Here is a 17601-nt window from a genome sequence, read left to right as displayed (position 1 = left end):
GGAGAGAAAGACAGAGAAAAAGACAGACAAAGATAGATGAGATTGTCCATTTAAGCCAGTATACGAGTCTTACCAAACACTGGTCACAGCTGCGTCCAGTGACAAGACGCTTGCAGAAGCAGTCTCCACTGACTGGGTCACACTGGGAGCTACCTGACACTGTTCCCCTGTGGTCACATCGGCAAGCTGGTGACATAAGATAGAGGGCAAAACTGATGAGATTTCTCACAGATATTTAGTTACTGCAGCATATTAAAGTCAGGGGTTTAAGGTGAAGAACAAACTGCCACCACTGTCAAGCAAATTACTAAATCAATTTCTATGTGACCCTGATTGGCAGGTCAATTATTACCAAGCAGGCAAGGTTGCAATTTCCACCAAGGATGTGGGGGACATGTCCTGCTCACCACCACACTTTAGGTATTACTATTAGTATTCAGTATCGTAGTACATTTGTGTGAATTACTGTATATCAGAGACAATACTCACGTTGGCAACCCTGAGGGTTTTCAGCACTCAGGCCAAAGAAGCCAGTCTTACACTTGTCGCAGCGCGGCCCCTCGACATTGGCCTTGCAACGGCACTGACCTCCCACCATGCCAAGGGAGGGGTCGGTGTGACTGTCGCACATCCCTCCGTTCTGAGAGCCATCTGGGTCGCAGTCACAAGCTTTCGGACAGACCAGTGCCAGTGACTTTTAATGCACAGGAAGCAATATTTCTGCATCTTCTTCTACTCTACATGTTTTATCAAACCTTCACCAATGTTAGTGCACAGAATATGAATCAACCTGAGAAAATTAATTCTTTGATATTTTATAAAGTCTTTTTAAATATAATTGGTTGCCAAAATTGAATAGACATGGCCTTGGGAACAAACACTTTGTAAAACTGAGCATGCAATTGCAACCAAACTCGGACGATGTAAGCAGTATATGTACCCCTTGCAATTCTGTGACAGCATATCACCAACAGGTCGTACAACAGTACAACTATAACTTGAGTTAGTTTAGCAAAGTAGTTTGACATTTTAGAAAATATGCTCATTTGCTTTCTGCTGAAAAGTTAGATTGTTTTATCTGTACGAAAACCACAATGTACAAACACACACTCACCAATGCAGACTCGTGGGTCCCTGATATCTTTAAAAGGGTCTTTGTAGTAGAAAGGTTTGCACATCTCACAGTTGCGTCCCATGGTGTTGTGCTGACAGTCGTCACACACTCCTCCGCTGACATTTCCCATTGCCAAATACACCGCCATGTCAAAGTGGCACATGTTCGAGTGGCTGTTACAGTTACACTCTAGGAAAAAAAGACATTTATTTCAAACTAATAAGTCATTGCTGACGTATTGTTATTCTGTTCTCTGTCTATGGGCAGATAGAGCCCAGGTTATGATTTAAGACTTGTAAATACCTCAAACTGTCAGACACTGTTCTTTTGTAGACACATTAGCCTGCTGACAAACAATCAACTAAAAAGTGGCATAACATGTGATCTCTTTTTTCATTGTTTACTAGCTAATAAATTAATGATATGGTTGCACGGCACTTAAAGGAATACATTACCCCCCGAATGACCATTTGTTTATCAGTTACTCACCCCATGTTACATTGAATTCGTGAAGAACTCTCAGACAACTCGTGTAGTGTGATCCAAGTTTCATTTATCCAGTTGTATCCTCAGTACTTCCCAAACACATGCATTTTCACTAAAAGCATACTATTTAAAACACTTCTTCATAAACACTCTGCAGGCATGCCATTTGTCTGTGTCTGAGACTGTTTATGTAGTGTTTTAGATAGTAAGATATAGCAAAAACAAAAACATGGACCCCTATGACTTCATAAATTCAGTGTAACAAGGGGTGAGTAGATATAAAAATGGTCATTTGCAGGGTGAAGCACTCCTTTAATGTCTACAGTGCTTCCTCTTCTGCACTCACTCTTGCAGGCGTTGGTGTTGCGTCCTTCAGCTGGTCTCCAGGGCAGGTCATTGTGGAAGTCATCACACTGCTCACAGTTCAAACCCTTGGTATTGTGGTTACACACACACCTGCCATGAACCTTAAAAGAAGATGGTGGGGAGGGGAGGGGGAGTTAAAGCAATCTATATGGGATGAAGAATCATCCGCTTTGAAATTATGAGAGTAAATTACAGGACAAAAACTAAGGGAAAAACTGTAAATTAAAAGTCTCCACTGTAACTGAAGCCTCATAACTCACCATTCCCTCTATATCATCCCTGATGCCAGCAATGGGGGCACACTCCGAGGCGTGGCCATAGCAAAAGCAGTTTCCACGTACAACAAGCTCATATATGGCGTAGTAATACTTTTCTTTGATTTCAGCTCTGGGGTCCAGCAAGTTGTCTCCCAGTGTGTGAAGTTTGGTGAAGTTTACTCTCAAGTTAGTGATCTTTAGCTGGTCTGTTGGGGAGAAGACATGAAGAGAATAAATGGGAGAAGATCATAATGCTGACTTGCCTTGCCTTGCCTATGTATATAGAATAATGCTTTTATATTTTTCACATGGACACTGAGTATTAGTCAAGTTCTTTGCTGAAGTTCTCATAGGAAGGCTGGTGGTCTTATGGTGTGACACAAGTTGGTGAGGCACAGGATAAAAGTCAGCAGCTAAAAAATGGCTTAAAAACACAAATACACACCCAAACTTAACACACACTTCACAAAACCCCCTTTGAACCAGCAAAAGGAAGTCAAGGCCGATGGAGCATGACAGAACTGAGTGTGTGGCAAAGCATTATGGGTGAACAACAGTTAATGATCTTGGATGGTCTGGGGATTAGTTAATCCTCAGAGGTCTGAGACAACTTGAGGTTACATAGATCGAGGGAAGGACAGGGAGACAGACATTTTGACCTGCAATATAAGGAAAAGCACAGGTGTATTCAATAGCATTAATGATAGCTGCATTCCACTTAGGGGATACTACTACTATGACAAGTCAAAATGCCTGCTGTCACCATGTCATACAGAATACCTTTAATAGGTGCATGTGTTATTTTTATCCTCTAAAAGTTACAGTCTTTTTAGTACCAATTTCCCACTTTGGTATTTTGCACAAAAATGACTATAACCTTTGAAGAGCTCTACCTGATTAGACTACTTCAGACTGCTTAAGTCTCTCACTCAATACGTTTACATGACATTAGAGAAAATCAATTTATTGTGTTAGTCAGACTAAAACCAGACTTTTAAAAGACATGTTAACATATTAGTCAGACTAAAATCTTTCTAAATCTAATTTCTCAAAGTCTGTATAACACACCCAGATAATGTGATTGGGAGTCAAATTACTCCTGCATGTATACAGTCAATCACACCCAAACTGGCCTAGGTGCTCTGTGCATGCTCCACAGTGTCTGCCCCAGGTCAAATAGCGTAACAGAGGAAGAAGCCAACAACAAGGCAAAATCTACATCCAGAGCTGTGCATTTTTTGACAGACGAAATGTACAGAGGTGTAAAGTTGTCCGCCATGGTACCAGTTTGCTGCTAGTTAACCGTAGCTATCTTGTTTGTTGATTGTTTGGTCTGTGACGAAATAGGTCAACTGGAAAAAGGTCCAGAACTAACAAGGTGAAAGGGGGCATATCACAACCTATCGTAAAGTGGTCAAATCAATTCCCCTCCTGTCCCAGTATACAAGCACAGGAGGGGGCATATCACAACCTATCGTAAAGTGGTCAAATCAATTCCCCTCCTGTGCTTGTATACTGGGATTAAATGGCCTAGTTGAGCTGTAGCTCGCCTCAATTGTGCGTGTAAACGTTCTGACTGTATTAGCTTCAGCTGAACTTTGGAAAGTATTTTTACCCAGAATGAGGGCTTGAGAAATTTGTCTCCCATCTCTCACATTGGATTGCTTCAGAAAGGGATTAAGTTATGAGCAGTAAAGACAGGAGGAATGATGACTATGACCAGCAACTCTGTCAATGTGCATATGAGCTTGTGAGTATTGTTCTAAGACAAACCTGAAATATACAAAACCAGTCAACAGCTATACTCTGGGAGGCTGCAGGTAGGCACAGCAATGCTTTCAGCTAAACATTGTAGATGCTAAACATGTTGATGTTTAGCATCTACAATGTTTACCATGTTACTCTTAGTTAAGGGTGTTGGCATGCTGATATTTGCTCATTTTCACAAAACACAGTACAGCTGAGGCCAATGGCAATGGCATTTGTTTTTCAAGTACAGGAAAAAGTTGAATTTTGCGCTGCTGGTGGCACCACATGAAAAGTTAGGGGATCACCTTCCAGGGACCATAGATATCTGTACCAAATTTCATGGCAATTCAAGTAAAAGTTTTTAAGATATTACAGTCGGGACAAAAGTAGTGGACCAGCTGACCGATCAATCAACATTAACATTAACTAGCCACGCTGCTAGTGCAGTTAGTTCAAATTGTGAGGCACAAATTAGGACTTGTTTCTTTATCTTTTTCTCTTTTCAAGATCCTAAAAAGAGACAAAGATAAAGAATTTATTTGGATCCTAACAGTGTGCAGACAGACCTCCTTTGTGCCCTGCAGTAAAGTTTTTTTTTTGTCTTATACATGATTATTTTTGCCAAGATGCACGCACACTTTGTTTCTCTTTTGTAGTGCACATTGCAACCCAAAAACGGCAACATCACATCCATGTGACATGACAGGAAACCTGATAAGGAGATGTATTATTGGGTCTTCTACCATGCAAAACAAATGCCTTTCTTTTTCTAGATCTTAATCTAATTGTGAAAAAGAATTTATAGTTTGTCAAACCTTTCACATAGGCAGCACAACAATAATTCAGAGTGAGCAGTGAAGGTGTGCTTCCATTGGCTGATTGGCATCCCTGGCTCATTCAGCAGGCCTGTGGCTATCAGATGATTTGTCACATCCAATGATACTGCAGGTGTGCAGCAAGAATATTATAACCTGATCCTTCACCATTGTTCTGCTGATACCTTCATGCCAACACTGTTTGCAGCTGCAACTCTGCCCACCACCCTGACCGCCTCTTTATGTCAGTTTTTTGATGTTGGTATTAACTAAAAATGTGATTTTCATATATATAAGAAGGATTAGCTCTCTAGCTGAATTATCTTTGCTGCTTGAATTTTTTTGAGAGCTGCCTCAAAACGAACCTTATCTGCAGAAGCTTATTGTATAACCATTTGCTATAAATAGTTGATTCCTTGACGTAGGTGTCTCTGACTGAACTGAACAGTTTGTCCATATAACCTGCAATGAGGAAATTATAAAAGCAAGACACCATCCAAATGTCATCAGTGACTTTCCTGTTCATTTACAGCAGAGGAAAAACACAAAAATGACCATCGATCATGGAATGTAGTGTTGAGATGATGCTACCCACATCCTGCCTCTTTATCCTCTCAAACTATTTGGAGAGAGTTCCTATAGGGAGAAAGATAACTCCTTTCCAGAGATATTTGTCCATCTCTTTACACTATCAATCTGCCAGAACATTCTGTGCTGATACAGTCCAGCTGTTCACCTGTAGTCATCAGCAAACACACACACACACTAATGCAGATGTACCTAAACACACAAGCGTACCAAAACTTGACACACAATGTCACACGGGTACATACACTTTTCCTTTCTTTGTCATACACAATCACTGGCACTGTTCCTCTCCTCAGGGGGCCGACTTTCCCAACAGTAGAGGAAATTTGCCTTGGCCACTGGTAGGCCACAGACTGAATACAAATTATAAACTGTTATAATTATTACCCACATTAAAAACTACTGGTTCTCATGTAGTAGAATTAGAAATAACTCTTCTTATAACACTTAGGATGAGTAAATGGGGCAGAAAATGTGATAATTTTACTATAAATTTGCATCACCATCATTACCAACATGATGAATGTAAGGACTATGAAAAATGATAACTTATCATGAGAGCAACTGCAGCCTGCATTGAGTCCTCTTAAAAAAAAAAAGTCCTCCCTCACAAAAAAGGAAATGCCCTGGTCATGACCAGCATTTAGAGACGTTCTAGCTTCCTGAGTTTCCTGTCATTTTAAATCCTGTTGGAGATGGATGAAATGTTTCATAGGAGGCTTTATTTTTGTCCAAACTCTGACCCTACCCTGCTGACTTTATCTGCAGTAATACAACCCCTGTCTGACAGCCAAGAGCTTAACCCTCCAGCTCCACTGCGCTAAGCACACTGTTTCTTGGCACCATTAGCTTTCCTGTGTGCATTGTTCCCATGGATGCACACAGGAAAGCACTATCACTGGATTACTTACTGGTTTTACTTTAAAATACCAAGGAAATGCTGTGAGTAAGTTAGACAGAATGTAGCAAGTCACTTCTTCCCAGTTTGTTTTAGCGAAGAGACTCAGACAGAAGACTGTGTATTACCCCTAAAAGGCTCTTCCCGTCAAATGCTTTAGTTTATAGATTGCTAAGAATGGGTGGATTATGGACCTCTGGGCACAGACATGGAGGAAGCCCCACCACCTCTCCTACATAGGAGCAGGACACACACACTTTATGGTGTTTTTGCCTCCTTTTTTGTTGTTTTGTATCTCTTTGTGGTAATGTGTGTCTCTTTGTGGTTGTTTGGTGTTTCTTTGTGGTTGTTTTGTGTTTCTTTGAGGCTGTTCTGTAACTTTGTGGTTGTTTTGTGTCTCTTTAAGGTAATTTTTCGTCTCTTTGAGGTATGTTTTGTCTCTTAAAGGAATTTTTACGTCTCTTTGAAGCAATTTTGTCTCTCTTTAATGAATTTTTGTGTTTGTTTTGATACTCTTTCTAGTTATTTTGTGTCTCTTTGAAGTCTTTCTGTGTACTTTGTAGTCATTTAAAGTCTTACTAGTCGGTATGTGTTAATTTGAGTGACATTTTGCAGGTGAGGAGTAGAGACAGGGCTATGATTTGTGCTAAGGTCTGTTAATCAAAGAGGCAGGATATGAACAGAGAGGAAGGTTTGCCTAAACTTGTGGCATAAAGTCTCTAACTCAAATGATGCAGAAACAAATAAAAAGCTACCAAACAGGATTGACTTTGGATGTTGATTCATTGTCTTGACAACTGCAGACAGTAAATATTGATTGCTCAACTGTCAGGGGGTCAGGGGTCTTCACGTGGGCCAGTTGCAGTGAGATATTTACCATCAGAACAAGACAACCTCTGCTGCTGCATTGGAAACCAAGCTCGGGTTTCTGGGAAAAGCTCTAATGTCCTGCCAGTCTAAACATGAGGGCTAGGACATTGAGGCTGTGTGGGAGAGAAACAGCTGCTTTTCACATCTCTCCATGTCTCCCACACAGCAGGGCCATGTTTCACACCCCAGAGAGAGGGGCTGTTACAGTCCGTAATGTGTCACAGCTGGGTAACAAGAGCTAATTGTGTCGGCTGGAGTTTGATTTACGGTGACAAATGTGACGACAGCTTGCAAAGGAAAGGGATAATACTTTCTGCAGAATAATTTATTAAACTTAAAGTCAAACAGAAATTACATTTCTGAACACTTTTTGTAGATAAAGTATTATGATACTGCAGCTACTGTGCTTTGTTTTTCTTAAGAGAATAACTGTAGAGAAGGCATCTAAGTTTCGAGCCTCTGGGTGGATGTTTCTCAGGGCAGTGGTAGACTGGTACCCAAGGGTCGGGGTGGCTAGGAGATGTACTGTCAATTCTTTGTCCAGATGTTGTGATGGCAAATGATCAGACTGTCAAAACTCACAGGAGCAGGAAGCTCTTTAACCTTTGCACTTGGTCGACTACTTGATTTGAATCACGACAATATGAAACACAGATGTTGCACCAGTCAAATGAAAGTACTGTCATGGTCAGTTGGAACCAAGCATCCTCGCTGCCTGGAGACGTGGTCAACTTTTGGGGAAATTACACTTGAAACAAAATATGTCAAAACAAATATAAAGGATTTATTGATTCTATAACAAAAATATTTTATTTCAGTTTGACTTCCTAAATGTAATATTTCATGTAATATGGCTTGGTTTCTGTCAGTATCTCCACAAGGCATAAGCCTGGAGGGGATGTGTTCAGTTGTATGTGTGTGTTGTTATCCACTCAAGCTATGTACAATACAAGATGAATATAAACTCCGATTTTTGTTATCTTTGCTGTCAACTTAACTGTAAGGAAGCCAGGATGGACAATTCAATTTAAATCTTCTTTGTTTGGGAGGTTAGAGGGAGGTAGGAAGGGTTTTATTGGACATTGTGTCAGAGGTTTGTCACCATATAGCCTGTCCACTCTGGTTACACCTTAATAATATAACCTGCATTCCACTACTGTAATGCATACATGTTGGACACACAGCATGTCCCGTACTCCCTGTTTTCCACCCACATGTCCCCAGGCACACCTGGTGGAGAGCTACAATCTATTGTGTGCACTTTTCTAGTTTAAAGTATGATGTATTTCATCATATGTCTGTCATAACAGCTTATTTTTACAACATGTGCTGAACAGCTGGCTGTAGGGCTTTCATAACCCCTTACATCAACCAGCCTTCTGAGTGCAAAGCAACATTAACACACCGACAGAGGCACACTCAAACATGAAGGGAATTTTTGTCTCTTTAGCTCGATTTTTTTTCCCCTTCACCTTGTAATGTTATACAGCTTCAATCTGCTGTTAAAATATGAGTGTGACTTACTCTGGATGCTGGGGCTGTATGGATCCTCAATCTTGATGGCTGGATCCAACACTCTGTAGATGACCTAGGCCAGAATATATGTACATATTATACACACATTACATATTCAAAGTATTCAAGACTTGAAATAATAATAAGATAAGCAGTGACAGATTAAGCATGAATCTGAATCAGACTTTGTACTTTGTGGTCTGCATGTCTGAACAGAGTTTAATGTGTGCACTATAGAGTTGGCACAGTGGTAGAGGGTCATGGGAGGATGCAAATGAAGCGATATTATATCAATTGGCCAAAGGGGGGCGCTATAGCAACTGATTGAAATTGCAAACTTTGAATGGGCATATCTCATGCCCCGTATGTCGTAGAGACATGAAACTTTGCACAGAGATGCCTCTCCTCATGAGGAACAAATTTACCCCAAGAACCCATGACTTACGGTGATATAGATTTTCCGCCATTTTGAATTTTTTGAAAAACACTTCAAATCGATCTCTTCCTAGGAAGTTTGACCGATCTGCATGGAACTCGGTGAACATAATCTAGGGACCAATATCTACAGTTCCCTCTTGGCAAAAGTTGGAAAACTTACTAAAACTGAGCTTCTATAAGGCAATGAATATTGCGGAGGGCGTGGCTCATCACATAAAGGTGTATAACATCTCAAGGGTTTCACCGATCACCATGCAACTTTGTAGGCATATGACCACACATAATCTGAGGGGACCCCTCCATTATTGACCCCATCAAACAAAATGGGGGCGCTACAGAGCTAATTTCTTATCTAGGCCTAACCGCCATATGGATTTTTATAAAACTTGGTAGATACGTAGAACAGGACGCCTCAAGGTGACTGGAGAAATTTAACTCTAATTGGCAGCTGGGTGGCGCTATAACAACAGAAAAATGCCTAAAAATGGCTAAAATGCGACCGATCGCTGTGGCTCCCCCTGTGGCTGAATGTGTTTTGGTTTTTTTTTCTAATTTTTGGTATAACTAAGTCATGGTATGGTGTGCTGTACTCAATGGACTAGTTTTGATATAAAAATGAAATCAAACATTTTGTGGGTCTATAAAATCCGACTTCCATCCATTGTCTATGAAGCAGCTCCAGACTTTATATCGTATGATATCACAAGGTTGAGACTTACTTGTGTGGTTTCTGGCTTTGAGAGACAGTAGTCCATGTTCAAAAATAATGATTGAACTTTCCTTGGCCACAGAGATAGCATATTGGAGTTCTTAATTTAGGTGGTGTACCCCTTTAAATTCAGAATCTGTTGAATTAAACTGTCTATAGGATAAGGACTGAATTGGAAACTGACCATGAGATGTGCTATGCAAGTCAATTTTTAAAGAAAAGGCTTGGCCGTTTTGAAAATAAATCTTTTTTCACTTTTTTGATGAGAGCTGGATAAAAAGATCAATACTACTCTCATGAGTAGAGTGAAATCTATCTTTTCATCTAATTCAAAGTAAGAAAGCAGATCTATTCCTTCATGTCAGGTCTTGTGTGGCTAAACCCATCAAAACTTTAGATAAAATTTAAAAACTACAGAATTTACCTGCCAAATTTGTATTTTTATTCACTAAACAATTTTTGGAGTCTACGCTGAACAAACAATTTGACCTGCTCTATTCCACTAACTAATCTCTCACCTCTCCCTCCGTTGAGGGCTCAATGTCAGAGTAGCGTGACTCACAGATGACATCATTAATGTTACGCAAAGGACCCTGGGAGACTCCGGGAAAGGTGGAAGCGCAGTCATGGGAAAAGTAGCGGTAAATCTGCCACGTACGACCAAAATCTGCAGATCGTTCAATCAGCATGGCTGCCGGACGGAAGGTCTGCAAGAGAAGAATGTCACAGACCAAAGTTGATTTTTATGTTCATGTTCAGGTACTTGGTAATACAGTTATAAACTGATGACAAGAGCTTTTAAGCTACCTTAAATGTCATAACCAGGTGAGTGAAATGAAACTCTGCCTCCAGATCCAGCTGAACAAAGACATCTGACTTTCCTGAGAGACAAAGTGACAGAGACACATGTTATGTTTGCACAAAGCCAGCATTTTCCTTTACAGCCAATGACTGTCACTTATGTTGTATAATAATTTATAAACCTTTGCTCTGGTTTTCCATCTATATCATCTATTTCTGACAAATGGATGACAGAGAATAACGGCCAGCCGCAGTAAGTGGAGTAGCAACCAAACTTTTGGCTCAAGGAATGGCATCTTGACAGGAAAAGGCACTCAATCTTGGCAGGAGAAATGGAGAGAGCGTGCTGGAAAAGCCCACACACTTCCTGAGTTGTAGAGCACCAAATACTCTGAAGGACCACTTTCACTCTTGTTCTCTGTGTTTTATATTACATGTGCAGCACAAAGCCAAGAGGACTTTCCCATCCCTGCGTACTAACACAGAAAAGTGGCACCATGTGAATTTTGTAATTTACAACTTTACTTTTAAAGTGGTGATCTGAAGACAAACCACAAGCCAGCTCTTTCATACACACACGTGAAAGGGAAAAAAAATTGTTTTGATGCCTACTCAGTTACATGTTTTGTGAAAATTCATACACACATTCATATATTGTGGGGAATCACCTTTTAAACATTTATAGCATGGAGGTAATGACAGTGTGAATACGTATGGCACACAATACTTACCTGAGGCACGATAGGAAAAGCTCAAACCACAGTTGGAGAGCATAAGGAAGCAAAGGGGAAAGTGTATGTCCTATGTCATATATATGGTCAACCTACTTCTTAAAGCTCCTAATACCTGTGAATGTTTCTTGATGAGTAAACAGATAACTGTCACAGTAAAGTTGACCTTTCACCTTTTTGATATAAAACATCACAACTTCATAATTTTATCCTATTAGACATGACTGTGTGAAATTTTGTCATAATTAGCGTTTGAATTCTTAAGTTTTGGCCAAAAACATGTTTTGTGAGGTCACACCTTTGAATCACAAAAATCTAATTATTTCATCTTTGCAACCAAGTGGACATTTGTGCCAAATTTGAAGAAATTACCTTAAAACATTGCTGAGATATCGCATTCACAAGAATGGGACAGATGGATAACATGAAAACATAATGCCTCCAAGCAGTGGCTGGTGCCAGCGTCAAAGCATAAAAACCTGTTTAATGCGACATTTTGGGAGTGAATATAAACACTTGTCTGAGATACACTTCAGTATTTGCTATGCCTATGCCGAAGGCAACTTTATATCAAAATACTTGAAAAATTACAATTTACTAATATGAAGTTCTCGAAATGCTGACATGAAATTGTTCCAAACTAAAGCTGCTACGTAGGCTAGGTCACGCTATAGGTATTGAGTTAATGAAAAGCCAGGATAAGGCTGGATGCTTACATCACTCATAGACTGTATAAGATGAGTGGGTGTAGCCTGAACTCCTGTTTTGAAGCTTTGATTGTAACATCTTGGCCATCACCATCTTGGCTTTTTGGAGCCAGAAGTGACCATATTTGGATAACAGGGTGGAGCTGACTGAGAATCTAAGGAAACGCCCTTCAGCATGCACTGCTTTATTGTCTATTTTACTCTACATGGGACCATAATTTTAAAAAAAAAATGAACATCATGCAGTGTTGAAGAAGACTTGAAACTCCTTAGGAAAGCTTTCACTGAGGAAATAAATCAAGTAAAAAAGTGGGGTCATTTTCTCCTTGACTTCTGTACAGTCAGACTTCTTTCTGCCACCAGTGGAGTCACCCCCTGCTGGCTATCTGACAGAATGCAGGTTTAAGGCATGGCTTCACTTAGCAGTGGTCGCTATGTCCATTTTCTTTATATTCTCTATACTAACACTGTAGTGTTAACACAGAGCCTACTAATCTCTAATCATTTTTACACTACTCTCAGCCTTGGACTAATAGACCCTCAGTACTCACTGGTCAGGGGCTCACAGCTCCATTAACTCTTAACTTACTATAGCATACACCGGACCTGGATTTTCCCAATTTTTAAAATGTCATCCCTAAAAACTAGTCCAACCAAAGGCAAGGAAGTTGTATGCTTTGAGCGCTAAGAGGAAACTGAGCCTGGATATCTTCGATGGTGAATCAAGAGTCAACACATACAGACAGGTGTGACGTGGTTAAGTTAGCCTGTGCTTTTGGCAGCCAGGCATTTACAGTGGCCCATAACTTAGAAATAGTGCACTGAGCATTGAGCCTGGAGCCTCTGTAAACAGGTCATTTAAACAGGTTTATTTTTAAAAATAGCTGAGCTAACTAATGGGTCAATTTCCCAAACCAGAACAACAAATACATGCACACACAGGCAGCAACACCTCCGTAATCCACCACAAATCAACAGCTGACAAGGCACAGGAAGGAAAAGATGGAAAAGAAAGAGGAGGAAGGGTGTGACACAGCTACAGCGGAGGGGAAAGAGAGAACAATTCAAAGAGTAAATCTTAAGCCTTGCCAGTAGAGAAGTTTGCTGGGCATGTCATACATACTAAATTGGAATGGAAAAGACACACACACAACCAACACATGCAGAATGCACCTTATCTTTTTTTTTTTTGTTGAGCTGACACTGACCCACAGTGCCTATACTGCCTGCATGTCTGCATGCAACCCCATGAAATCGTAATTCCAATTAATAAATGCACACAATCGAACCTCTGTAATCCATATCAAATGGGTGCACTGTGCCACCAGTACCATGGAAACACTACAAAGATGCCAGGGAAAAGCAGTAGCAACCAGGAGTAAAAATAGCAACTTTACTTCCTGTCCCCCTTCTTCTTCTTCTTCTGTTTCTCTCTGTTCTATTCTGGGCCTGGCACTGCTGCACAGTGCTGTCATCAACAGCACTCCATAACAGTAACATGGCTCACAAACAGCTGAAATGAGCCTTGTGTCCAACTCTCTGGACAAAGTTTTACAGCCACTCTTTGTCATTGTGAGTGAAATAAATCAGTTCCACTGTGTCTCCCTCCCTGTCCTCACTACTGTCCCTCACTTAGTCTTGAATACTCCCCCAACTTTAACTTGTATCTTTTACTTTTCTCCTCTCCCTGTCATCCCTCTTCTCTCTCTCTCTGTGAGATGCCAGAGCAGGGCCTACTCTGTTATTAAGCCCATCTGTAGCTGGTCAGAGGTTGTTGGTCGCAGTGTGTATGTGTGTGTGTGCAAATGTAATACTGCTTTTAAAGTTCTCTGTAGCTACCAGTTTCTTACTGTTCGTGGTTTCAATAAACTTTAAGGATCTTGTTCCTTTTCCAATTTTTTCCCTCTTTCCAATCAAATTATTTCTGCTTCAAGATATCCACTACCTCATCTTTTTATTTCCCTTTATTTTCTCCCCTCTATCTCACCATCTTTCCCATTCTTCTCTATAATAATAAGAGCTTTAACAAGCAGCACATTTAAGAAGGGGCCATATTAAGTTTGTCACATAACAAACTTTGGCAGGGTACAGGGCTGATTTAAAGCATACCGTATGAGCAGTGTGTTTGTTCATGCTTTTAGGACACCATTAATTATTTCAGCCTTAATTAAAGGTTCAGTGCAAATTTGTAGCCATTTGGCAGCTGAAATCATACTGTTACTAATAGGTTGCTGAATAAATCAAGTTCTCTACAAAGTTTTCTTATCCCAAACACTAAGTACTGAGATGGAAGTATACAGGGATTTTATATACTGTGCATAACATATTCTACTGTGCATAATATCTTTTAGCTTCTGTTTATACTGTACATTGCAGTCCCCTCTCTCGAGCAGTACTTCATTGGTCTATTATTCATTTTGTACACTAGTTTATCTTCATACATATGTCTATATGCGCTTTTGCTACTGTTTGCAGTGCAGTGGTTGTATGCCAATGCTTGTACTTACTTTGTGCAATGGCAATAAATTTGAATATAATCTAAGGCCATATAACAGTGATGCTTGCTGAATAGTTTTGAAATGCATGAATGCAAACCTGACTGCATAGTCCATTACACTAAAGTGTATCCATGCTTGTTAAAGATCATTTCACACAATCCTTTGTGCATTGCCCTGTTCACTACAACAACCCAACCCATCTGCAGGGGGAGGTGTCGACAGATCCAGCTTGGCGCAGTGACAGTTTCGTGCCAAAAGGCTTCGCCGAAGGTGCGCTAAAAGCTCGCCAGCTGAAACCAGGTCTACTGTCAGCGCAGGGGGAGCGCAGCCGGTGTAAGTGGAAGTTTGGCTGACCGGCGGACAGTGCACACACATCACCAAAACCTCACAGGCAGGTTTCCAGAATATCAGGCACATTAACAATGCAATAAATACCCCAAAACCACTATTCAATGCAACTATCTGCAATCAGCACATAAATTTATCTCCATATCGACTGTCCCGTCACATCTGATGTCAGATCAAAGGGGATTGGCACCGTTTGGCACATTTGGCACGCGTAATGGAAACCCAACCTGATTTGATTAACACAGCTGCAAACTAATGAGTTCACATCCCTCTCAGCCAACCACAAACAGCCACAGCAACAGATAGGGAGTATATATTCAGCATCTGCCATCTTAGAAAAGTCAAATGAAAAGAAACAGAGTGAGACTGCGAGAGAGAAAGAGATAACGCGGGCACGAGAGAGAGCCCGTGGACGTCTGCTCGCAGTTCTGTATATTTGGACACTGCGAGCTTGGACCTCCCGGACCAAAACATCAGCACGGTGTGCCAAACTTGCAAAATCCGCCTGGCCACATCCAGTTGGCAAAACACAGGTGCGCTGCGCCTCCGCCGCGCCCGGTCTGCGAAACTAGAGGCCTAGAAGTGTGTGGCAGTTTATTTATCTGCAGAGACTCTGACCTCTGCCTGTATTTTCTTATTTCCTTCTTATTTCGCTGTGGTTGGGCTGCAACCTTTGAGCAGTGGTGTGTAGCAGCGTATCATACAACTGCTAAAGCTACATTTTTACATCAGCATCTGATGCTGATGTAAAAATCAGTAGCTTTAATTTGTTTAATTTAATTTTTTAATTTGTTTAATTTAGAATTTGAGGACTTGGGAATGAGAACCAGTGTTGGGCAAGCTACTTGGAAAGTGTAGTGGGCTAAGCTACTAATTACTCTAATATTAAATGAAGCTTCACTACATCAAAGCTATCACCCTCAGAAATGTAGCAAGCTAAGCTTCAGCAAAATGAAAGTAACTAGTGCAACTACATCCAAGCTTTTTACTAAATTGAACCAACTTCGTGCCAAGTCAGTGTTATCTTACTGATCAATAAAACTGTCAGTCAAACAGAAAGGCAGGTAAAAAAGTTAAGTTCAATTGTTTATTGAACAGTGAGCTGCACTAACTCCCAACACGACTCAAACTACAACAGCAAGAATGAAGACCTGCTTCAAACAGTCACAACATGGTCAAAAACGTACATGCGTGTATGTATGTGTATGTACACTGCAAAAACTCAAAATCTTTCCAAGAATATTTATTTCTGTCAAAACAAATCTCAATACAATTGAAATAAGACTCATCACCTAAAAAGTAACTTGTTTATAGACAATTTTCACTTGTTTCAGGAAAATTTTCACTTGAAATAAGTAGAAAAAAATCTGTCCATGGAGCAAGTTTTTTTTTTCTTATTGCAAGCAAAAAAAAAACTTGCTCCATGGGCAGATTTTCATACTTATTTCAAGTGAAAATTTGCTTGAAACAAGTATTTTTTAAGTGTAAAGAGATTTGTTTTGACTAGAAATGAGGCTAGTAAACACATTTTATAGTGAGCACCATACACATGTCCCCTACAACTCCATCCACTTCATCTTAATGACATATAACACTCATTATGCTTCAGCTGAATCCTCTAAGCAAATGACCATGTTGAATTGCTCCGATGCGTTAAACCAAACTTTGCGCATAATCGCACAGCCTGATATGCCCTGGCAAACACAGTGGGACTGCTGTACAGACCGTTGGTCTTTCTTCCCCTAACCCTGGTTATTTTCTGAAAGCACAGAGCAAAGAAATGTCTTTCTCCCCCGGTCTGCTGTCAGCAGAGAGCAGCGGCTGCAGCAGGGATTTCAGCACCATGGACGGCGCACGTAAGAAGACTTGATGACAAGCGTCTCCTTTAAATGTGTTTGCTGCTAGCGAAATTATACATAATAAATGAAGACAGTGACATATTTTCAATAAAAAACAATGAGTTGAACGTTCATTTCAAGCTTTTGTAGTCCAACGAATTTCAGAATTGTGCGAGTGCGGGCGGAGAGCGGCAGCAGTGTTTGATGCAGGAAACTAGATATGGACTTGAAAATGAATTTCGGAGCGGGGGTTGTTCGGAATGGCAGTGTTTCGGAACGGTGGTGTTTCGGAATGGAGGGCTGTCCCCCGTCAGGTTCATGCAGAAGTGACTCTGTGTGGTAGCAGTGACAGTTTTATTTCAGTCCATAACAGAAATCCCCGCCTCATTTGAGCTTCAGAAATGATTTTGGAAATGTAGCTTGTGTGGACGCTACCGCGCTAAGTGATCAATAAAAGAGCTTAACTACTGAGAAGTTACTTGATTCAGAAAACAGTGATGCTACCACCAAGCTACTGAGAAATGTAGTTAAACTACAGACGTTCGCTACTGTAGTGACGCTACTGCCCAACACTGATGAGAACGGACTGGCACTAAAGGAGGTGATGGTAATGAAGAGTGACACGGAGTTGGCCTGTTGTCTTTGGAAAAGGTAAAGTTCTGGTAGCTAGCTTAGTTAGTTTGCTAAAGTATCCACTTTCTATAATAACAAATGTAATGTTTGGTCAATAGTAAAGTGGCTTGCAGTGTATGTACAAGCAGTGTAGGGAGAAGGGGCTTAGTGTGAGGGTTGTGTTTACATACAATAAGTGACAATTCCTGCCCAGTATACCTTTAATAATTATAAAGATTATATTAACAGTTTATAAACCTT

At 40.5% G+C, this 17601-nt stretch overlaps 1 protein-coding gene across 2 annotated transcripts in view; it reads right to left on the bottom strand.

Moving 5' to 3' along the window:
• lamb2 (laminin, beta 2 (laminin S)) overlaps window positions 1–17601 on the bottom strand; it is a 66282-nt gene that overhangs the window by 25394 nt on the left and 23287 nt on the right. For both annotated transcript variants that reach the window (XM_049580545.1, XM_049580547.1), the window contains exons 5-12: window positions 10613–10686; window positions 10324–10512; window positions 8668–8731; window positions 2227–2429; window positions 1947–2067; window positions 1115–1303; window positions 490–669; window positions 74–186 (exon numbers count right to left, since the gene is read on the bottom strand). In XM_049580545.1, coding sequence (XP_049436502.1) covers window positions 74–186; window positions 490–669; window positions 1115–1303; window positions 1947–2067; window positions 2227–2429; window positions 8668–8731; window positions 10324–10512; window positions 10613–10686 — 1133 coding nt within the window. The remainder of the gene's footprint in view (window positions 1–73; window positions 187–489; window positions 670–1114; window positions 1304–1946; window positions 2068–2226; window positions 2430–8667; window positions 8732–10323; window positions 10513–10612; window positions 10687–17601) is intronic.

The sequence above is a fragment of the Epinephelus fuscoguttatus genome, linkage group LG7, assembly GCF_011397635.1.
Source record: "Epinephelus fuscoguttatus linkage group LG7, E.fuscoguttatus.final_Chr_v1".
Lineage (NCBI taxonomy): Eukaryota > Metazoa > Chordata > Actinopteri > Perciformes > Serranidae > Epinephelus > Epinephelus fuscoguttatus.
This window is presented reverse-complemented; position numbering and strand designations above follow the sequence as displayed.